The sequence below is a fragment of the Nanorana parkeri genome, unplaced genomic scaffold (assembly GCF_000935625.1).
Source record: "Nanorana parkeri isolate BGI_ZX_2015 unplaced genomic scaffold, ASM93562v1 scaffold660, whole genome shotgun sequence".
In the NCBI taxonomy this organism is placed as follows: domain Eukaryota; kingdom Metazoa; phylum Chordata; class Amphibia; order Anura; family Dicroglossidae; genus Nanorana; species Nanorana parkeri.
The window spans coordinates 600,673-625,459 of record NW_017306928.1 but is presented as its reverse complement, the minus strand read 5'-3'; the positions used below and the strand labels follow the sequence as shown (position 1 = coordinate 625,459).

General features: G+C 39.3%; 1 protein-coding gene across 1 annotated transcript in view; it reads left to right on the top strand.

Annotated features, from left to right (window-relative positions):
- The window catches only part of CACNA1E (calcium voltage-gated channel subunit alpha1 E), a 280,243-nt gene that overhangs the window by 218,175 nt on the left and 37,281 nt on the right, over positions 1 to 24,787 (top strand). The window contains 17 exon segments of the mRNA XM_018563377.1: positions 814 to 881; positions 2,476 to 2,573; positions 7,695 to 8,261; positions 10,595 to 10,857; positions 11,024 to 11,195; positions 12,675 to 12,804; positions 13,015 to 13,074; positions 13,867 to 13,973; positions 14,133 to 14,144; positions 16,135 to 16,231; positions 17,170 to 17,330; positions 19,266 to 19,403; positions 19,495 to 19,696; positions 20,284 to 20,448; positions 21,489 to 21,599; positions 21,741 to 21,824; positions 24,651 to 24,776. Of these exon segments, the coding sequence (XP_018418879.1) occupies positions 814 to 881; positions 2,476 to 2,573; positions 7,695 to 8,261; positions 10,595 to 10,857; positions 11,024 to 11,195; positions 12,675 to 12,804; positions 13,015 to 13,074; positions 13,867 to 13,973; positions 14,133 to 14,144; positions 16,135 to 16,231; positions 17,170 to 17,330; positions 19,266 to 19,403; positions 19,495 to 19,696; positions 20,284 to 20,448; positions 21,489 to 21,599; positions 21,741 to 21,824; positions 24,651 to 24,776 (2,561 nt within the window).

The window sequence follows — 24,787 nt, the reverse complement described above, 5'->3', positions numbered from 1 at the left end:
AGAGCACAGGACTTCCTGTCTTAGTGATCAGGGAATTGACATTCCACAGTCCCACACCCTCCAGAAGAGCGGAAAAGCCTGAAAACCACGATGGGTGCTGCAGTGGGGGGGTGAGGGGGTGCTTTCACAAGTCGGTACAAGTGACCGAATCGCTTGTACATTGAAGCCCTCCACCTGCTTTAAAAAAACGATGCCAAGATCACAGTTGCAGCCACTGCAGCGCTGTCACCATGACCACAATGACCATTGTTCTTTAAATCAACTAAAACCATGCATAATGTTGATAAATGTTATTCCTATGCAGTCAGATATTAACATGCACATGTACACCTTTCATAAACCAGAGCAATATTTCTCTCCTTTTAATTAAGGAATGTGTTTGTATTTACTTATAATGCATACAAAGTAATACATACAGTATGTCATTTATCAGGACCGGGCTGCCTATATGCCAAGAATGCTTCCTGCTTCCATTTCAGCTGCATGTTCACTTAATAACTGAGGATGAGTTTACAAATTAAGACACATGGAGGGGAATTTATCAATAGTGGAGCAGACAGAATCTGGAGCAGTTATCTATAGTAACAAATTAGCTTTAATCTTTAATTTTCAAAACTTAACTGAATAAACTGTAGAGATAAGCTGATTGGTTACTATGGTCAACTGATCCACGTTCTGTCTGCACCAGTTTTGATAAATATCCCCCATGTTGTTAATGCATTGGTAAGAGAGCAATGTAAACATTTCCTATAAATCATTGTATTCATAATGTTTATGCTTATTTAAAATATTTCTTAACCTTAATCTGGATAGACACTCTCCTGAATGTATTTCTTGCCATTGCTGTGGACAATCTGGCCAATGCTCAGGAGCTAACTAAGGTAAGAAAGTGTTAAACTAGCTATGTGAGGATTACTTCAGTTTGTTAAGGTCCCTTTCACATGGGGAAAAGAGTTCTGACTGCGGATTCTTTGGGCAGAAATCACAGGTGGCTCCGGACAGTCGCTCATCCTGTAAAAAGCATTTGCAGGCTGACAGCAGCCGCAGCTGTCTACCAGTATTCAGATTTAATTGCACATGAAACAATTTTCTGTGGTTAGGGAAAGATGATCGCTCCTGGACACAAGCTCTTTGCATCTAGGGGCGATCTTCTGTCCCTAACCTCAGATGATCGCTTCATGTGTGATTGCATCCAAACACCGGTGGACAGCTATATCCACTGTCAGCTTGTCATTGCCTTGTGACTAAAGCTGTCCTGGACAACCTGTGTCTCTCTCCTTGTGTCTCTCCTCGTCCCCTGGCCGAACATCTGAAGTGCGCATGCGCCTGCCCCAATATCCTTTGCGGCCGCCCGAGACTCTTCAGATGTTCGGACGGGAGCGCGTCGCGAAGGCACAGGTAAGCTTAAACCTATTTCAAAAGGAGTTTTTTTTAAGTTTTTGCATATATCTACTGCTTGCTAGTAAAAAAACGGGAGGGTTTAGTAAACCTTTAAATAGGAACTTCAGCAAAGAACTTATAATGTGATTTGAGGTGGCTGGCGTCCCAAAACATAGAACTTGTGTAATGGCATTGTTGATTTGGCGCACGGAAAATGACCCGATGTATACACTAAAAAATGATGCATTTCCCTTTGTTAATCCACCATTGTGTCTATACAGTATATCTTTATGAAATTACTAATAAGTACATCACATATAGTTTCTTAACATGTTGCAGGTGCGCTTCTATAAAACCTACAAGTATTAAAATTACTGGAGTTGCCAACAGGAACTAATCAAATCCAGATCTTATTTTTATGGTGCAGACTGGAAATAAAAGGAAGATCTTGATCGAATATTTTTCCCATTTCTACATACAATTTCACGTCTTTATATATGTGTATTTGTAAGGCTAGCTGTACATACTGAAGCGATTTGTGGCCGTTTTGCCTTGTCAGTGTTCCAGCATGTGATGTGTCTGAGCAACTATAGAAACTTTTTTTTTTTTTTATGTTGCTCCTATTTTTTTACATTTAGTAGGCAAGAAGAAAAAAGAACATTGTGAGCACAAGTTCATTGTAAGATGCCTTTGCTGTGTTGTGTGCCTAAACTGGCCCTTTCCTTCAAAGAGTGGGCACCAATGAAGACTGTAAAAGTTTTATGCAAATAGAAACTTTCTGAATGTCTGTATTTGTATATGTTTAGCCACCCCCAAACCCCCCCCCCCCTTCCCTGTAACAGTAAGTCGCTTAGGCTCTGAGTGATCTTTGGTGAGATAGTAAGGAACATGCCTGCTCATCCTTTGCCCAGAATTACTAGTCATTTTTCAGTAGTCAGCAGTGCCACCAGGAGGGGAGGAACCTGAAGCTGAAAATAATATCTGGCATGCCATAGATCCCATAATCCTGAAGGGAAGAGGTCAGCGTGCCAAGCAAAAGCAGATGACAGGTTTGCTTAGAAAACATCTGATGACTTCTGATTTCGTTATCTCTAGGATGAACAGGAAGCAGAGGAAGCATTTAACCAGAAGCATGCCCTTCAAAAAGCCAAGGAGGTCAGCCCTATGTCTGCACCTAATGCATCATCTGTTGAGTGAGTCAGCTACAAACTGCATGTTGTCTTCTGTGTTCTTTTTTAGTATAAATAGTGATATTGTCCTACATGTTATTTAATTGTTAAAAAAAAAACATAAATTCTGAAGACAGTAAAACTATTATTTCATATTAAAGGAAATGTGTACCTGGAAAAATAAGTAGGCCGTCCTTGCTGGGCTCCTCCTATGAATGCTCATTGCCAGACAGTCAGGGTGAGGTTACAACTCCTAGTCTGCAGGGTCCCTGACTCACTGAAGCATCAGAAGAGCCAAGCCACTTGCATTTTTAGATGGACAGGTCAGCAGTAGCAGCTGACACATTTTTTTCAGCACACGTTTCGTTTGGCCTCATCATGACATTATAATAAAAAAGTATGTTATACTTTAGATTTGATGAAAGGCATATTACTTTGTATGTTGGCATATCTGAGTTTGACCATCCACATGTTACATAAAGCTTGAAGCTGAACTCCGGGATTAAAAAAAATACCCTTGTAGTGGGGCTCCCTAGACTGCAAGGGGTAAATGCCTATTAAGTCTAGAGGGGTGGAATAAGTTATATTTCTTACCTTATTCTTCTGTCTGGCAGAATTCTAGTGCTCATCTCTTTCTCTCTGATGCTCCAGCTTGTGAGCCCCACTGTCCTCACGTATAATGCAGGGCTATTGGTCCTTTGTTGTTTGTGATGACATCAGAGTGGGACCGCTGGCTGGAGTGGTTAGAAAAAGGCTTTAGGGGACCAGTAGCACAGCATGGAGGAAGCCTTCTGGAGCAAGATAAAAGGTAAAGTGTAACAGCTTATTCCTATACCCCTAGACTTTATAAGCATTTAACCCTTGCATTACGGGGAGGCCCCACTGTAAGAGTATTTTTTTCTGGTGCCCAAAATGTGTCTTTAAATTATATAAGTCTCTGGTTCCTTGTCTACTATCATTATCGTTATCTGTACTATTGTCCATTAAAGAGGCCCTGTTGCCAGACAATTTATTGCAACAACAGTTATATGAGCATTTAAAATATGTTATGGGTGTATTTTAACATACACTTGTTGAGGAATTGTGAAATTACAACTTGTGTGGGACCCCTAGCACATGATCATTAGAGATGAGCAAACCTTTGAAAAGTTGGATCAGTTGGGGCTGTTCTGATTTAAAAAAAAAAAACCAAAAACATTTAGAAACTTCAAAATTTCCAAATCAAATGCCCCGGTGAAGTCAACAGGAATCAGAGCCAGGTTTCCAAAAGTGTGTATCATAAAGCAGCTAATGGTAGAAAATGTGTGTGGAATGGTTTGGGAATCTCCCGGCAGCCCTGTCTGATTAGATGATTGGACCAAAAATAGCCCGAGCCAGTTTATTTACTAGTGCTACTAGGAATAAAAAGGTACAAGGGTGGGATCTGGTGGCAATGGCAGTCAAGCTACGGGTGCCCAGGCATCAGCAGAAGCAGATATAAGGCAAAGACAGCATTTGAAGCATCATTTGGTCCCTTTCTTCCAGAAGCCTTTTGGAATCCAACCTGCCAAAAAGAACATTGACATTTGATTTGGCTCTGGACATTCCAATCCATAAAATTTCATCCAAATCTAACGTCATCCACATTTTGGGATCAGCTCAGGTCAATACTAAGCAGGTCTGAATCAGGAAACAAATATTGAAAAAAACGGATGCGTCAGTCATGATAATGCTGTGGTGGGGCCTCTGACATTTTGCCATCAAATACAAAATATAATATGACAATGCAAACTAAAAATTCCCCATTAATCTGTTTACTCTCTTGTGGAATAACAGAGAATTCCATGGGTTTTCCCCCACTGAAGTGAATGCACTGCAATGAGTGTTCGAAAGTATTTGTTTTGCATGATGAGTCATATAATGACACAGAGCCGTATCAGTAACATTAGTAATTACCACTTTGACAGCATGCATTACCTAGACATTAAGAAAATAACATAATGTATAGTGTCATTAATTGCAATTTAACAAGTCACCAGCAATTGGTAGATTGTTCTTGTTATAAATGTGTATACAGTACTCTAAAATTCTGATTCAAGGACCTATCTGTGATATTTACTCTATTTATTCTGTATGTAAGTATCTAGTGAAACAAATCATTATTCTGTAATAAGTCAATACCTTTTCCACCAAGATTTCCTTACCTATAAGATTTAAGCTACGCACTACATAAGTGCAAATATGGTGGGATGTGGTTACAGTAACACTTGAAGTTGCCGGATAAGTATTTTGGACATACTCAGAGAGGCCAAAATGCAATTTGGGAACTAGGGACTGTACACTATACAGGATTGCACAGTTTTACAGCTCAACTCCAGGCAAATATAAAAGGCACACATTGATTCTGCTCTTTAATTATTAATACATCCTAAATGTATTTGTAAATGCTGGCAGTGTAAGTGCCTGAATCAGACCTGGTATTAGCCTCTTGCAATCCCTGTACAGCAGTGATCAGAATGGGAGAGGGAGATGAAATACAAGGTTCCATTCAGTTGTGTTGACTCATGTGCTCACATTCTGAAAGGAGGGGAGAGCAGAGTAACAAAGAGATGAGCTCATCAGTGTGCTGCTTCCTTTTCCACTGCCCTATCCCTAGGTGAGAGTGGGTAGGTGACCTGTAAGTTAAACTGAAGCAGAGAAGGAGCAGGTCCCCTACTGTGCCAGACAGGGCTCTGCTATGTGGCAGAGCTGCATAAATCTCAATAATGGGTGGGCAGCAATACAAATCCTTTGGTAAAACAGCTCCCTTTTGTGTATTTCATTTGTGTATTCAGCTGTTTGCCTGAAGTTCAGTTTTGATGAAACCCCTGGGAGGGGTAGTAGACATTCCCTTGCAGGGGTAACAACAAAATGGCTGACAGTCACTTTGGTGTCACCCACTCTAAAAACTCGGGCACTCGGTCATGGACCGAGAGCCCGACAGTGTCAGGAGAGAGGAGGAGACCCGGCAGCATACCTCATCCCGCCGGGTGAACGTGTCCCGACACCCACGCTACGTCCGCCGCCCCCGGCAACAGGAGGGAAGGGGCGGGGGAGAGGCGTCCCCTCCTCTCTCTGCCGGCGTCCATCACCAAGATGGCCACAGACAGGCGTCAATCAGATGGCCACGCATGCGCGATGACAATATCGCGCAAAGTGACACCCGGCCTCGGGACGCACCTGCCCAGAGGGTAAAGGATTTGTAAAACAATTAAAACTTACAAAAGGACAATTCCTAGATGTGTAGAAGGTTTTTTAATATATTTCATAAAGGCATTAGCAGAGTGGTGCCTGGTCACACAACTTTTGCTGGTCCATTTTGGGCCTCATTATAACAGATCTGGAGGTTCTGGTCAGCATGTGAAGTACCCTAGGAGTGTCTTCACTGGAATACAAAGAACAGGTAAGGGAGACCTCAGGCAGTCAATTTGCATAATCAAATTAATTTATGTGCATATGTTATTTGACATGAGTAACTAATTTTATCTTGTGATAATTTTCACATCCTGATCAGTCCAAAAAAATATCGCAATGGTGTGAAATTATTTTCTTGTGTGAAGTGAACATTCAAATACTGAAAACTTCTATTTCCTTGTGAATTATTATTTTATCTCATTAGTTGTTATTTTATCTAATGACAGCCCATTTTTCAGTTTTCAGTGATAGCTTGACCTAAATTCATTTTATATCATTTTTAAATTTTTTGGTGGTATTCACCATGCATTCTGGGCTTCACTGGCCCTCCAGCTGGACAGAACCATCATGGCGTGTGTCGGCTGAGAGAGGGGAGAGAGATCAGTGAACATGGAACGCTGATCTCCTCCCTGCTGTGTGTTCTTGGAAGTGATGATGATTTTGAGCTGTCATTCCCCAGACACAGAGGCCAGGATAGAAGTACAGATTGTGCTTGATCAGCTTTATTGAAGTGGAAAGGTGACATTAGAGGTCTAATAGGTTCCTAATGTCTCCTTAAAGAGAATTTCTCACCTTTATGTGATAGCAAAAAATTAGGTACAAAAAAGTTTACAAAAATAAAGTTAAATAAATAAAATAAATAAACTTTATTTAAGTCCCTCACCCTAACGTACACGCACATACTAACACAAACACATGTAGGATGCACCTGTGTATGAAATAGACACACATTAGGTATTGCAGTGCATGCCGAAGTGGGAGCAAAAATTTTAGGGCCATTATTCATGGTTAACTCTAAACTAATGTTCTGTAAAAGTCTCCAAAGGACAATTTTGGGAGCCATAGTTTTTCCCCAAATCACAGGTGCTAGCAATTTTGAAGCTTGACATGTTTGGTGTCTATTTATTCAGCACAACCCCAACTGTTATATCTTTCAAACAAATTGTGTATTATTGTGTATTTATGCACACCAAGATTACCATAAATGTATGTTTTACTAACATTTTGGCTTGATAAACAGTTGCATTAATATTATGCAACATAAAAAATAGCAACAACCACCATTTTATTCTACAGGGTCTCTGTTTTCAGGAAATATATAATTCTTCAAGCCTAAAATGCGCATTTTAGCTTGTGTCCAAAAAACACAAAAACCGCTTTGGCAGCAAAAGGGTTAACAAAAACCCCTACATAATCATTGGTGGTCAGTGGCACTTTAAAACCTTGAATCTGCTGCTGCCGATCCCTTCCTTTCTTCAGTTCTCCTTTCTTATTCCTTCCCATTTCTCACTGTGATTGGGCTGATTGTTGGCTGAAAAGGGGGTCTGGACTTTTCTTACCCTTATAAAGAAACGCATTTTTATTTCAGTCTGCACTGTGGTTGGAGTTTTCTCCTCAATGTCTGCCCGGTAACACATTAGCAGGACAGGAAGTAAGGATAAATCTATGTAGGGAAACCCCAGAAGGCAGTAAAAACCTGACAAGGTTTCTAACCCTTTACTGAAAATGACCAGTCAATGATGATGGCATTAGTTGAACGTATATTAATAATAAAGTGGTTACTCTCGGTAGTAGCCATTAAATCTGTGACATGAGTTTTCTCCTTTTCTGATAACCTAGGACAGATGTTGGCCATTACAATTGTTATGGTGTAATAATAGGCTATGGAAGTCTACTACAGTGATTTGTTTGCTATTTGGTCTCTTTTTCTAGGAATGATCGCCGAAAGCGGCATACCATGTCCATCTGGGAGCAGCGCACAAGTCAACTAAGGAGACATATACAGATGTCTAGTAAGGAAGCTCTACAGAATGAAGAACTAGCAGCTCTGAATCCTCACTCAAGTATATATCGCAAGACAAAGCAAGCAGAAGAGTCAACTGCTGAAAAAGTAGAAGGACCGGAAGAAGAAAAGCCGGGAACAGATGGTCCAAAGGATGGAGAAGAAAGCCCCACTCATCAAAACCTCAGGGAACACTGGCGGCAGAAGTCTAGACATGTCAAAGCTGAAAATACAGACCCCAATGGCACAACACTTGAGGAGTCTGTACGCAGGAGGCAAAGCCAAAGACGAAGTCGGCACAGAAAAGTTAGGACTGAAGGGAAAGAGACATCCAGCAATCCAAATAGCACCTCAGCCAGTCAGGAAGGAGGACTTGACAGAGAGACCACTGAGCATGGTAAAACACCCAAAGAGGAGAAAATGAATGGTGAAGCCAAGGAAGTGAGGATAACTGAGGAGGAGCCACCTTCGAGTTGTCTCAAATACTGTGAAGATAGGTACTTAAGCCTTGTGTTGCTGCAAATGTATGTACAGCGCTGATTATATTTCTTCCAAACATAAGCAGATCATAGGTGTAGCATAGATGTGAAGATAATCAGTAACTGCTTTGTCAGTTATTTCATATCTATGCATCCAAGCTTCATCTATGATCCGCTTATGTTTGGAAACATTTCCAGACTTAACTCGGCTTAAAATTGTTGTTACAAGCTTACACCTACCTTTTTAATTGGATCTGTAAATTATTTAAAAACATATTTTTCTTTCCTATCTCATGACAATAGGAAATCCTAAATTTAGGTAATGCTTAGTTTAACCAGCTGTTACATAAGTTGTTTCTTTTCACTGTATATGCAGAATATAAAGAACAGTTGTGCAGATATATAAAATACCAGACATTACAACCATTAATGTTTAAAGTTTAACCAACATTTTTTGTTTTTGGTGGGCTCAAATGGGTTGAATGACTTCTGATATCTCTGTAAGGTAATCCATTAGTAAGATTTTGCCTACAGTTGTTTGTGTCAATGCCTCTTCCCACAAACCCTTAACGGAAACCTGTGCTGAGAGATGTATGTAGGCTGCCATCACTGGCCTCTCCTAAAAAAACGCTAGTTGTCTCACTCCCTCTGGTTTTAGTTTTGGTCACTGACCCAGACAGTGAAATAAAATAGCCTTTAGATCTCCTGATCTGTATAACTGATCCAGGTTAGTGACTTTATAGAGTGTTGAACCCACTGGATCACCTAGCATTCTCTGAAGTATAGGTCAGCCATAGTATTTCTCTCAGGACAGGTTTCCTTTAAACAAGTTGTCACTTAGACACAGACCCTGTTAGGCTGCCACAATATGGGGAATTAATCAGGAAGCGTGACACTAATGGTATATAGTAATCATGTTTATGATCCAAGAATAGTAAAAACAAGATAGAACACTTAATATATTCCAGTGTGAAAAGTCCACAAATGTTTGTGGACACCTGGCCATCACATTCTCTAAATTATAAGGTTCCAGTGTTTACAGTGACAGGTACTGTTGATGCTACAGCATATGTACAGCATTTCACAGTAGATAATTACTGTGTTTCCCCGAAAATAAGACCTACACCGAAAGTAAGACCTAGCACTATCTTTAGAGATTACTGTAATATAAGACATACCCCAAAAATAAGACCTAGTTCGGTGGTACTGTAGCATGTACTTTACTGCAGTGTCCACTGTCTGCACAGCTGGCAGGGCCGTAGGAAGGGCTAGGCGAGGATGGGAGGGGGCGCAGCCAGGGCCCTGGGTATTCTGTCATTTGGGGGTGGGGCCGCCAGAGAGCAACCAGAGTACACAGCGGGGACTGACCGCAGCTGCTGCATGCCGCCCATGTCCCGAAATCAGCAGACACCTGTCTGCCTCTGCTTTTGCTTAGAAAGCTGCCGCAGGGCAGAAAACTACATTAACCAGCAGGCAGCGGCACAGTGCGGCATGGCCAGTGGGGTCGGAGTGAGGTGAGATGAGGTGACTGAGCCTCAGTCACTGAGGGAACTTCTGACATTAAAACAAAAATAAGACATCCCCCCAAAGTAAAACATAGTGTGTTTTTTTGGGGGAAAAAAAATATAAGACAGTGTCTTATTTTCGGGGAAACACGGTATGTGCTTCCAACCTCCACAGTGTAAAAAAGGCCCTTTTCTGTTCTAGCATGACTGTACCCTGTATACAAAGAAGGGTACATAAAGACATTTTGGTAGAACATAGAGCCCTGACCTCAACCTATGAATTGAAACACAAGTTGCAAACCAGGTTTTCTGATCCAACATAAGCACCTGGCCTTACAAATGCTTTTTTTTCTTAATAGGCACACATTCCCATAGACACACTATGAACCCTTATGAAAAGTCTTTCCACAAGACTAGAGACTGTTAAAGCTGCATGGTGGAGGGCAACACCATATTAATACCTTTGGTGTTAAATGTGGGATGTTCAACAAGTTCATACATGTGTGATAGTAAGATGCTCACAAACCTATCTTATGTTGGGAGGCACTTTTACTGAGTGTGATGAAGCCAGAATGCAGAATTTGTTCTGCCACTATGATAACGATTACTACCCAACATTAGGAAATATAGCAGTAGTGATAGACACCCTCTTATGAAGTGTTAGCAACTAAAAGCCTAACTACGAAGACCTGACTACAAAGTTATATACACTTGTGTCCTTTGCTAGTGTTCCCTGTTTTGTACTTCCAACTTACATATTGCTGTGTCTCTCTTTTACTTCCTGCAGCAGTTATCTCATTAGTTTTTTCTCTCTTTCCCCCTCACACTGTTGTTTTGGTGAGACAGGAATGACAGCACAATGGGATGTGAGGGTCCCATTCCCAACACTGCTCCCTTGCAGGAAATGAGCCATGGGAAGAATGGCAGTCCCCCAGACATGGATTACAGTGAGCAGGCCTTGCTGGGCAGCATGAGGAGTCAAGAGGAAAGTCCTAATCCAACCAGTTGCAGTTTGGCTGATGTCTCCAGCAGCACAGAGCGAATCACAGAGAGTACAGTGATCACCTTACCTGATGCTGGAATGGCTTCCGACTGCACCGTGGTACAGAGTGAGGACTCTTCTCGCTCTCTGTATTTCCCTATGTGCTTTCACTGCTATTGCTTTTACTTCTTTTTTTACTATCAAATACACTTTTATTGTGTTTCCATTCAGTGGTGTATTTTTCTATGTTACAACTCTAAGCAGTTTACTCTAAATTTTTGGTCGGGTTCTAGTGACTGAAGGAAGAGATGGAGAGATCAGTCTTGTATCTCAGGAGCAAGAGAAGGATGAGGAAGAGGCTGACGATTTAGAAGAGCAAGCTATGAAAAGGAAAGGAAAAGTGCTAGAGTCTCCAAAAGCTATTGTGCCATACAGTTCAATGCTTATCTTCACTTCTGCCAATCCGTAAGTCTGTGTATTCTATTCTATTTCTGATTTTTAATGTCACCAACTTCTACATTTGACAGTCATCGTGAACAGTATCTTTCTTTACAACGTGCAGGTATATTTAGAATGTTCCTGGCTGTATGGCTTGCGTATGTGTTCTAGATTATGGAAATGAGAGTCTAGTATTTACATGAGTCTGTCTTCTGCCCCATTAGGATGTTGTCTGTTTGTGTTAGATGAAATCAACACCTAGGAAGAAACAGAAAAATGTGGCAACCAAGATCAATACACTAGCTTTTAGCACGAGTAGCATCAGGCCCCATCAAATTAAACCTTCCTGTAACCCCAACACTAAGCTTCCCTAAAGTAAACTTGTAAGCGTGTTTGCATACATACCTCTCCTGCATTAGGATCCTCGGTGTCAATGATAGAACTTTCCTGCAGTGAAAGATATCAGTGTCAGGATCCCAGCACTGAAAGTACTATTTTGACCCAGGTGGCTTGAGGGACTGTCTTTGATTTTAAAGAAAAGATGCCTTTCTGCACTACTTACCGGATCCATTCCCATGCAAAATGCAGGCAGGTGCTCGAAGTGACCATGGATGGTGCAAACAAGATACAGAATTTTAGCAATGTCATCAGCACACTGTTATGACTTGTGCAATCAGCATTCTGAGCCTGATGAAGGGGACCGTGCGCGCCCCCGAAAGCGCTTGCACATGAATGTAAATACTTGTCAATAAATGGATGTTTGCTGTTTGCACAAGTCATAACGGTGTGCTGGTGACATCTCTAAAATTCTGTCTTTGATTCTAAGCTGCTATCCCTGTGAGTATTTGGTAATACCTTGGGACAAGAAATGCAAATAGGTTCTTCTGGTGGTGTGCCAGTGATATGCTTCCTAGTGTTGCTGAAACAGTCTTCCAGCATAACCTACACTACAACATCTGCTGGACCCACTTTATAAAATAATTTTTTTCCCAGCTTTGAAGGACACTGTAAGAGGCTTTGCAGGATGGTGTATTTTGTACACAATCATTTTTAGGGGAGAGAAACAACTTCATTAGATTAATTATATCAGTGGGATATCCTTTGCTAGTTACATTATTTTGCAGTGCTCTGAAGTTCCATAAAAGTTATTTAAACAAATCCTAAATTAGATTTATGTTGGGTGCTACCTGTGCTCTAAACGTGCAAACCTTTACATATTGCTGTTATATACCTTCACATTGGCACATTCTTTAACCAGAAAAACAAATACTAGTTCTGAGTGAGTGAAGCTGGACCTCTTTAGCTTTACTCAATATTTGCCTGGAACTACTTTAAAGAACAGTCATCAGAGCATCGAGGCTTTTTTTGCAGACATTTTGCTTTGAGAAAATTATCTTTTAAACTCTTTATTCCCTTTCCCAGAATAGAAATATGGTGTTGGTTGTGAAGTAGGATAAGGATTTCCATGAACTAGTGGTCTTGTTATCTGATATTTTTTATTCATAGGGTAAGGAAAGTGTGCCATTACATTGTGAATCTACGATATTTTGAAATGAGCATCCTTCTAGTGATTGCTGCTAGTAGTATCGCCCTAGCAGCTGAGGACCCAGTGTTGACCAACTCTGACCACAACAAAGTGAGTTATACATTTTACACTCAAAAACATGTACCCACCTTACGTGATTTTATTTATGAATTGACAATTATTGCATTTGCTTCTTTTTTTTTCTTTACCTTTTGCCTTTAACTATGCAACACTTTTTCTATGAACCCAAATCATTATAAGCTATGTCTATCTACTGCAAAATCACATTGAATCTTTACATTTTGGACTGTCTTTTAACAGGTTCTTCGCTACTTTGACTATGTTTTCACTGGTGTTTTCACCTTTGAGATGGTAATAAAGGTACGTTTAGCCATTGTTTATGCAGAACGGTGCCTCTGTGATAGATCTGTCCTCATTAAAGTAGTTATCTCCAACTAAAACACTTTTTTTGTGTAAAATTAAGAGAGATTTGCACTCTTTGTCTGCTGTCACTGTCATGTCAAACAAATAAAAACAGGGACACATAGAGCACTAACAAACCTGACAGAAGGTCCATTCCCTCTCCACTCTTTTCCAAACACAAAATTTAGGCTGGAGTTCCACATTTCTTTAACCCATGATTTCAGGTCACCTTTGCAGGCCTGCCCTTTGTCATACAGAGTTAAAGTAGAACTGTATCTACATGGTGTCCCCAGATGTGCAAGTATGGCAGACTTACCTCCTAGTGTGCTTTCCTCCAGTGATTGAGGTCTGCTTGCCTTCTCTTTGCTCCATTGCCAACGCTACCTTTTTCTCCTGGTCTCTTTCTGGGTCCAGCATCATTTTTTCTTCAGCCATTGGTTGGCCACTGATGGCGTAAATTCCTTAAATACATGCAGAAGTTACAGTGCATCTGCACTAAACTGTTATACCTTACATCTTAAACTATATACACTACCACTCAAAAGTTTTAGAAAATCCACTTTTTTCCGATTTCTAATAACTTGTTCATAGTTTATTCACAAATGTTTTGTGAAATGAAAACACAAACAATTGGAAACAAAAATGCAATCCTGGAATAATTTTAACCAAATGTAATCTTCATTTCTGACTCAAGTGGTGAGTAGCCATCATAGATGAACACAGTCTTGGCATTCTTTCTATTGTTCACAGATGATCGACCAGGGTTTAATCTTACATGACGGTTCATACTTCCGTGACCTATGGAATATCTTGGATTTTGTAGTTGTGGTGGGCGCTTTAATAGCTTTTGCTTTGGCGTAAGTATAAGAACACCTTCCTTTTCTTCTATATTTTCTATTCTTGTAATTTCTTTGCCTTCCTGGCATTTTCCCACTTTATGCCAAAACTATTCTTATCTGCTGCCTTCTTTCGTTTTCTATTCCCATCTATCATCCTTATTTATTGGATAAACACAGGAATATTTTGGGGTAAATATAAGCTTGTCTTGTGAAGAAGCTGTTGTGCGGTTTTGTATTGTCAACATGTCATGCACATTATATTGTTTTTGTGTCCTTGTTATGTGACTGTAATCCTTGAAAACACACACCCACCTTGTTTAGTGGTACCTATGGATGCTTAACAACGGCTGTACGTTTGGAAACCATTTCAGTGACTAATGATACTTTTCATGCCAAGAAGTCCATAGATATGGATATTTATATCCTACAGGTCTGTTAGTCCTTGCAGAGACAACCTCAGTGCCACTCTTATCTCAAGGAAACAATAGGCCTAGGCTGTCCAATTATGTTCTCAAGGTCCATCATAACAAAAATGAACCATACAAAAGGAAATTATTGTTTAAAATCAGAATAATAATTTGTTTTTAATAATTCAGGCCATACCAGGACTTCATTTACCACAAATAATAAGGAATTAAAGTTGAACTCCAGGCAAACATTTAACTGAACCGTTGAAATACATACAGTATACAGTATGGGAGCTTTTTACTTGCTAAAAATGTTTGTACATTGTGTCATGGAAGCATGGAAGCACAGAAGAGTGATGGCAGAAAAGGTGATCCTTTGAGTCTGCCCTTTTTTTTTTATGTTTATCTCTAATATGTTTAAAGCAGACTCTGGGCAAAGAAAATCCTAACCCTTGCAGGGTTAAGTGGGGGTAGCCCCACTCCAATGGTTAATATTTGGTTTGCACAGAGTCTGCTTTAATTTAAAAAACTGTTAATTGATTCACTGCGGTTACTGGAAGACTGTTCCAAGTATCTACAGCTATTTCAATGTATATGTAATTTAATACTTCATTCTAACATTAACCATCCAGTTGTGAGATTTAGACAGCCTGGCCTAGTGAGCCTGGTGACCTAACCTTTCTCTGCTGCGATTAAGCGATAACAGTAGGTCACCTCTCTGCCCCTAACCGGTGAAGATGAACAGTGAAGGAGCAGCAGCAGTTCACTGCTGTGCACAAACTGCTCTCTTGTCCTATCAACATGTTGCTTGTCAGCTCTTGCTCATGCAACTTACCTGATTGACTCCTAGTGCTTCCCCTCCATCTCCCAGCCTAAGTGCGCCTGCACAGGGCATTACAAGTGGCTAAATTCAAATCAAGTTTTGGTACTTACACTAGTTGCATTCAAAATAAACTTTAGTTTTAATAAACACATAACTGCATTAATTGCTGTTCTTCTCTTATCTACCTGGAGTTCAGCTTTAAGTATGATGGATATTTGTAAGTAATTTCAACTATCTGATCATTAGTTCTGATAAGTCAATGTGGAGATTAACACATGAATAAATCAGAAGTGCTCATTATTGCTCACAAACATTTTTAAATGGTAGTAAAATATTTGAAACCCATATTAAATGTGCATGTGCTGGAGTTCAATTGTCAGCATTGTTGGATTAAAATTTTGCTTTGGATTTGGTGGTAGTTTAATCTGGAAGTTGATGAACAATTGCCTGTTTGATTTTGTTCTTTGAGGAATCTGTGTGTAAACCTAATTTTCTATATAATTTAAATATGCCTTTCACAAAATTCTGGCCTGAGCACAGCCCTTGAGCCCTGAAGTTGGACAGCCCTGCAATAGAGCTTGTTAGGAAAGAAAAAATCTTTTATATATACATTTTCTACAATGTCTACTGAGTTTGCTGGTGCCCTCCTTGGCACCTCAAACGCTACTGCTGCCTGATGATTTTGGCAGGACTGAACAATGGTCATCTAGCGTGTCTGAATATTTGAAGTCATGGAATTTAGAACAAAGCCTATTCTATGTCATTATAATTGTGGTGTTCACACTTTCTGGACTCTCTATTGCACTGGGGACACTCAGGCATTTCCTTGCTCTGTGTCTGATATAGATGTTTCTGGCAGTCATCTTGTTTGGATATATAATGTGAATGGGAAAGTTAATCCATTCTCTTCTTTGTTTTATTTGTAATTTACTTGTGGTGCATCTCTTAGGACTAACAAAGGCCGAGACATCAAAACCATTAAGTCTCTACGTGTGCTGAGGGTGCTTCGTCCGCTGAAAACCATCAAACGTCTCCCCAAGCTGAAGGTAACAAGCAAAACATACTGTCAGAAAGGGATTTGAGGCACCACACCAAAGTCTTGAAATTTAAAGCCAGGGCTCTGCTTGTGTGCTAGGATAAATGACTTTAAATAGGAATGCTTTACTGGGATATATCTGTTGTAGTAATTGTTCTTGATCTGTAAACCCAGATACTTTAATCACAGCATGGGAAAATATATAAGCAGGGCTTATATCTTGTAATTCTTGCTCTTTGGATCTGTAAATGGTGAAAATAAAGTTTATACTGAGGTAGTATATAAATGCAACTTGTAGAAAGTCCTTAAGTGAACCTGTGCTTTGCCCATTCAGATATCAGTCTGTGCAGGTCTGCTTTAAAGTGAACCTGTTACTTTGCCCTGTATGGCCAAACCACAGATTCATGTTAAATGAGTGTCAAAAATTGTGTAATTGGAGTAAGGTAGGCATCACTCCACTGCAATATAGTTAAGTAAGGGGATAGTAAAATGTATACATTACCCAACTTACCCTTTTTTGGTCGGAGTCACAATTTTTGGATCTTGATTTGCAATTTTGGCAACGCTTGCCTTAAATTTGACCAGAAATGGCTGGTTGGAGCACAACATAGTAGAGACATAGGGGTTGGCAAGGGAATTACATCACGCAGCAGTGGTGGTGGGGGGTTACTATGTGTTATACCCAGGAGTGTTGGATGGCAGTGATAGTCAAAGCTCATAAAAAGAGCAAAGAGTTCCCTTACCACATCCCGGAGAGATGAGTACTCCTCTTCTTTTATAAGGTTATTCTGCTCTAATGTCTTCACAGTAGTGACAGGGTCACTTTAATACGTACAGCTGACCATATAAGTACGCAATCAATATATCTAAGAAATACTTGTCCTTTCATAATGCTAAATACAATGTTCCTTTTTCTTGTGAAAACTGAATATGTGATTTTCTCCCCAGGCAGTATTTGATTGTGTGGTTAACTCTTTGAAGAATGTCTTTAATATCCTCATCGTGTACAAACTCTTCATGTTTATATTCGCCGTCATCGCTGTTCAGCTCTTCAAGGGCAAGTTCTTTTACTGCACAGACAGCTCAAAGGATACAGAGAAGGAATGCATGTACGTCTGGAGAATTAATGTATCTCTGGGGGTATTGTCCTCCCCTACAATGCAATCAGAAATGTACAAGGAAATTCATATACATAATTCTTTCATCACTGGATCATTCTATTACTGTCTGTCTGCTGCAGCTATCCCTGGCAAGGACAGAGCACTGATGATATCCATAAAGCAAACAAAGGATCAGAGCCAAGTATCATGGCTTATTACGGTTCACACTGGTGGACTGCTGCTTCATATTATTATTCTGCTTGGCTTTCAGCTACACTGAGTCATAGGATATTTAAAGGGCTTATAATCCTATACCAAAAAAAGGCATATAATAATAACATTTACACATATGTATGTAAAATTATCATACCATTACAGACATTGAGTTAGCATTTAAAAGGGCATAGTCAAAAAAGAGGTTGAATATTCTGACACCTGGATATTACTTTACTCAATCTCATTTTGGCACAATAAGGACTTTGGGCAAGTACAGCTTGTTTCCAGGTGCACTTTGCTTGCATTTGAAATCTGATTGAGGTACTTTTGAGATAAGAGTTGCTTGACAGGTGCATTTGACCTCCTTCTGTGCTGCATCAAGCTGCTTTTACATTCCTATTGATATGTATGCACAGAAAAGCAGTTCTGAGGCGAACAAAAGCCCAACGACACGGTTCCTAATAGTTCAGTAGCTGCAGGTGAGATTCAGAGGTGAAAAAAATTGTATTATTGACTTTTTGATCTCCATTTTACAAATATGCCCTTAAGTGTGCCCAAAACCAATATTTTATTTGCAAGTGACTATTGGTTAGTTACATTACAAGTTGCCTTTTCATTTCTTAGGGGCTCACGTGTGGATCCTTAATGTTCCCCCACCCCCAGCTGGAGTGGATGGCAGTGTCCTTTGCTTTACAGGTTCACCTTGCAGCATCAAAATGTTTTACTTCTCCTGCTGCATTCACCATAATCTAACAAATAGCAAAGTGTCCCACCGCTGTCTACAGTACTGGTTGAGTCATTTTAGCATATAATATAAAAGGAGGAAAAAACTAGGGATGTTTACATACCAAGCACCATATTTGGTACAAGTACAGATACTTTTCCAGCTCCATTGAAAGACTAGACTAGAGAAAACTCAAAAGTTAGGAGGCAGCTGTCATTTTTAAGAAGCATTGGCTACGGGGTTTGTGGGATTTGTGCATCCCTGTTTTGATGTATGATTTGTTATATTATTAGGGATGCCATAATAATATTTATTTAATACCAATACCATATTTTTTCCTTGGAGTGTTTTTTATCAAATTTCCCCATTCTAGAAGGTGTTAAATACCATCTCGCTAGTAGCTTGTAGTTACTTTCCTCTACCTTCGAGCTCATCGAGGAAACATGACATAATTGTAAATGTCTTTGACAATATGTGGACTGACTGCGTGTGTCATCTGTTTAGAGATGACACACGCAAAAACCTTTAGAGATTACAAAGGTTTTTTTTTTAGTGTCATGTGACAGTTTTTCTAAAACAATACAGACTAATGATTTCAAGACAGTGCTGGAGCATCAGGGTCCAGTCGCAGCTGCAACCGCTACGAACTTGGCAGATACTGGTATGTGAACATCCCTAGAAAAAACCTTTAAAAAGTTATTCATAATTAAAGTTTATTAACTGAGTCACTTTAATGGAGTGCTAAAAAAAAGTAGGACTCGGGTAATCTGCAAAAAGTGTCTAAGCCATTTTAGGAATAAAGATTTTTAGAGCCAGATAACAATGTAAATGTCTTTTTTTTTTTTAATTAAAGTTTATTAACTGAGTCACTTTAATGGAGTGCTAAAAAAAAGTAGGACTCGGGTAATCTGCAAAAAGTGTCTAAGCCATTTTAGGAATAAAGATTTTTAGAGCCAGATAACAATGTAAATGTCTTTGACTGACTGCATGTGTCATCTGTTTAGAGGAAGTTACATAGATCATGAGAAGAACAAGATGGAGGTCAAACGCAGAGAGTGGAAGAGGCATGATTTCCATTATGACAACATAATTTGGGCTCTCCTTACTCTCTTCACTGTATCTACAGGGGAAGGCTGGCCTCAGTAAGTACCATTCATAGAGTACCTCCATAATTATAGCAGTCAAGCCATACTGAATATTTCCCATGGGGCCTGTGTTATCTTTGGCTATTAGGGTTTTACAGCATTCGGTGGATGTGACTGAAGAGGACCGTGGTCCCAGTCGTGGCAACCGTATGGAGATGTCAATCTTCTATGTTGTCTATTTTGTTGTCTTCCCCTTCTTTTTCGTCAATATCTTTGTGGCTCTGATTATCATCACTTTCCAAGAACAAGGGGACAAGATGATGGAAGAATGCCGGCTGGAAAAGAATGAGGTGATGGATAGCTTCAGGTCTTTTGACTGTGAAACTCATATCGTGCTTACGGTTCAGAATTGTTTAAAACTTGAACTATGGGAAAATAGAAAATTACATATATACATATACACATATATGTCAGGTTACATAAATACATTAAATTACATATATATCGGTAAAAACATGATGTTGCAGATAGGATTTAGAAGAAAAAAACCTGCTGTGTTAATGCTATGGATGGTCTGCATCATATTTGTATTTGTTTTTCTTTTTGCCTATAGTTTAAAGTGATATTAAACCTTCTTATTTTTTTTTACATGATTATAAGGGCCAGACTTACTAACTGCCTTTCATGTTTTACAAATTTGGTTTCTATATATAATTTGTAAATATATTGTATATGTGCCATATTTTCTCATAAATATGCAGGCACTGCTTTCTGCTACATAGTCAATAAATAAATAAAACATGCACAATGGTTTAACTTACTTCAGCTTCACCCATCCAGTGCTCAAAGGGTGTAAGCCTGTACCCCATTGTCCTTCTCACATTGTCAAAAAAAGTAATATTCTATGCATTGAGACATGTGTTTTTCTTGTTCGTAGAGAGCCTGCATAGACTTTGCGATTAGTGCCAAACCACTCACTCGGTATATGCCCCAGAATCGCAATACCTTCCAGTATCGCGTCTGGCACTTTGTAGTTTCACCATCATTTGAATACACCATCATGGCTATGATTGCTCTAAATACTGTGGTGCTAATGATGAAGGTAGGAACAAAACTCCTTCTTGTATTTATATTATTTATTTTAATGCAACCTTATAATGATACCTGTTCTTTAAAAGTAGATGTTTGATATTATATTCAGAATTAATTAATACCTTTGAGAGTTTACTCAATTAAGCTGATGCAGCAAGTGAAATGATGGATCAGAGGTAATCAAATGTAAACAGACACATATCCGCCTACATCCAAATCCTCATTGTCCTAACAATGCTCTGGCAAGTTCAGTTTTTTCCTTCATCACAGATGGTGGAAAAAACTGGCTTGACACAGATGTCAATATGGTGACATCCATTCTGAACTGCTCCGATCAGCAGGGGATGTATCACGGAACTTACATTTAGCAAGGATTATATTCCAGTAAGGTCTGGCATTTGCTGCCTCATGAACTGTCTGACTCTACAACAACTATTAGAACTTCACCCCGTGACACAAGCTGGAGAGTCAGACTTTGCAAAAGCCTGCACTATTATAATTTAAGCTTGACCTTTGAGATAGTTACATAAGCCCAGTTGTGGAGCATGTTCCTCTAGCACACTGTACTGGAAACAACCATGTGGTTAAGAGGGTGCTGCAACTTCTCTCAACTGGTCATGATGTATCCCATGGATATGTTGCCAGCACACTAATTAGGTTGTTCCAAAATGGAAAGCTCTTTATTCTTGTACGATCACATAGAAAAGCTATATTTTGGGACTGTGCAGGGACTCTTCCTCACATGCTTGGACCCAGTTGTGATACATTTCCTTTAAATAACCCATTCCACTTATTGTAGTAAAAAGGGAAGGTATGGGACCTGGTTAACGTAATCCCAATCAGTGAACTCTCGTATGAGCTTTAACATGCTAATGCCATTTTATAAGATATTTTTCAATAGTTTTTAATCTGCGACAACTGTTAGATGTTATTGGTCTTGGTCTTTGCTTACTTCTCTATCCAGAAGTACTGTTATCACCACTATCTATAAAGTTATGAAAAACCTTTTTGTAACTTCAAAAAACTTTTTTTTTGTTCCATCCTTCCTAGTATTATCAAGCACCATACACTTATGAGCTTGCTTTAAAATATTTGAACATCGCCTTCACCATGTTATTCTCCCTGGAGTGCATCCTCAAGATCATTGCATTTGGATTCTTGGTACGTAACTGATACTTCGCTAATGTCTCTTAAATTGTGTTCTTTCAGACGTGATAATGAGGTTGTTCCATGGACATAATACTCATATTCTCTTTCTATTGATCAGTGTGATATAACGTGTTCTGCTTTTTCTTCTTCTAGAACTATTTTAGGGATACCTGGAACATTTTTGATTTTATTACAGTAGTTGGTAGCATCACAGAGATAATACTTACAGACAGTAAGGTGAGATGTTGCGGATTGCTTTTTGTCTTTCTTTCAATTCTTTAAATATGAATCATACCTGAAATACATTATCAGTGTCAAACGGTTTGTTTCAGAGAGGTTTTGTACAGTTCTGAGCAAGTTTTGTTTTCAACAACTTATTACATTGTACTTGTTACCTTTCACCACCAGTTATGTATCTTTTCCACTCTTCAATAGCTGGAGTACCACAGGGATCTGTACTGATTCCTGCTTATTTTCAACATACAGCACACACCTGGGAATGTTAAATAGCAGCTCCAGCTTCCATCACTGTCTTTATGACAATGACACGCAATTAAACAATTTCTGTAGATGAACTTTTACTGTGATTGACAAACAACAGTGTGACCCTGGCATTGCACACAGAACTATAGTTGCACATAAAAGCAGTCAGCATAGAGTGCATGCACATACTGCTAGGTTAGTCTCTGTCCTTCTACTGTGGTCACAGAGCTTCACAAATTGACAGTGAAAATAGAGACTTTCCAGTGCATAAGTATAGGAATCCCTCACAGCGTCTGTGACAATACTCAGGCCTGGCAAAAGGTATATATTAACCTCATCCTTCCACACTCTACATGCCAGTATTTACATCTGGCAGTAGGATTTATTGGCTCCTTTCCTGCGCTCTACATGACAATGCCCGAGTCGGGCAATAGGTTGTATTGGCACCTCTCCAAGCCTCTACACGACAATGTGTGGACTTGGCAATAGGTTGTATTTTGCATTGAGCACTGTACCATGTGATACAAGTCGCGATCTTGCCTATGGGCCTATGGGCCTTTTCTATATAATTATATTATATTATATTATTATATAATTTTCTATAAAATTATATTTTCTTGTTCATGTTCAATGCAAAGCTGTATTTAACATAGTAGCAAACAACATTTATGGGCTGGTGCCTAGCACAACAGGTTTACAAGGTGCAAAATCAGGATTCAAAATGTGATCATTTTTTAAATTTGATTTGCTCTTATGTCCATTCCTTTCACTTATTTGGTGGTCTGAACCAGTGAAAAGTAGCTGTATGTATAATGCAGGCCTCATGATGCCCCCAGTAGTGCATTGTAGCTTTATTTTTTTACTAAAATAATTTAAAAAAAAAAGGGGTGAAGTTTGTAAAAAAGATGCCATCATTCAGGCATGCCTAGGGCAGCCTTATGTCTCAATATGGCAGCAGTTCACTGGAGTGTAATGCTAGGTACTTAGTGTAGCACGTTTGTTTATTTTACTCAAGCCCCTTTCAACATCTTTGAATTTCCTCTTGTTTGGCATGGTTCAACAATACCGGTGATGCAAAAGATTATTGAGCCTTTAGATAGCTCTTACAACCTCCTTAAATATCTATAATATTTATTTGTATATTGTACTTTTTGGTAATACCTCATTTGCACATCAGCTATTGCGTTGAAAACAATAGCCTCCTCTAGATCATATTGTGAGGAAAAGAGTTGTTTGACTTGCCTCCTGTTTCCATGATTTATTTAAAACTCTTCTTGGTGAGGGAGTTCATGCATATTGCATAATGATTCCCACTGACTGTGGTTCAACCACATCATTGGTCATCAGTAATGTGCTTTAGTGCCATCTAGGCCCATTGCTACAAGTCATCTGAGCTCTGCACCAGTGGACATCTAATCCCAGCAATTCAGTTCTCTAATCCAAGCAATTATGTTTAGAATGTTGTCTCCCGCTGCCTTGGAGCAATGATGACGCTCAGGTGATTCATTGAGAGGTGTCAAGTCAAGGCTACAAGATCTTACAACACTGGTGATCACTAGCAGCAGTGCTTGTGCATGACACACAAGTTTGTAACAGGTGATCCACAGATTGGATGGGTCATGGTCATTTTTTGTCATTATACAATACACACAAGTAATCCTTACAAAACAATTTGGAATAAACCATGAGTGCAAGAGTTGAGATGAACATCCTGTGTCCACAGCTATGTTCCAGATGGACTTGATGCACCAGTGCATTAAATGACTTGGAGATAAGGTATGAAAACATCATACAACTTTCAAAAATATAAATTGTTTAATCAGGTAGTAAGGATTATTTGATAAATGTGTTTTTTAAATATTTTTTTGATAGTTGTCCTTTAATGGAATTTTACGTTCTGTGGAAACCCAGCAGTGAGGCGACCTCTCATGCATGGTAATTGTAATGAGTAACTGAAGAGCAAAGTCTGTGTCAAGTGCTTGCATATTACTCAGCTGCTACACAGAGTACTTCGGGCTAGACGTTTAATTATAATTATCAATATTAAATTAAACATAAGCTCTAGAATCCCATAAGGCTCAGAGACACATGTTATTGTTACAGGTCTTTAGCTACACTACTCTTTATCATTTCAACATATGTTTACACACACTCGTACCAGAGGTAAAAATATGGCAAATTAAAATCTCAGTGGCATGGAACCTGTGTCCAAGGGCAATTCAGCAATCTGATTGGCTTACAGTATTTATCTTTTTTTTTTTACCCGCACAGTAGTATCCAATATCAAGCATTTGTGCTGCAATTACCATGGCTAAAGAGAGATCAACTGCACCTATCCCATGCTATCCTAACACATATCACTGCACCTTTCTTTTTAAAGGCACAAGAGGTGTGCTGTGCACTGCATTGTACTGGAGATGTGGGATACCTTTTATGTGTCGGGTTTTTGCTGTACATGAAATATACTTGCCTCCTGCAAACTGGTACCTGGATAAATGATACATAAATTGCTGTAGGAGAAAAAAAATCAGCATTGAATTCTTTGGACTAATTGTTGTTTCTTTTATCTGACCCATTTAGCTGGTGAACACAAGCAGTTTCAACATGAGCTTCTTGAAATTGTTTCGAGCTGCCCGACTCATTAAACTTCTTCGGCAGGGATACACAATCCGCATTTTACTATGGACTTTTGTCCAGTCCTTTAAGGTAATGTGCTA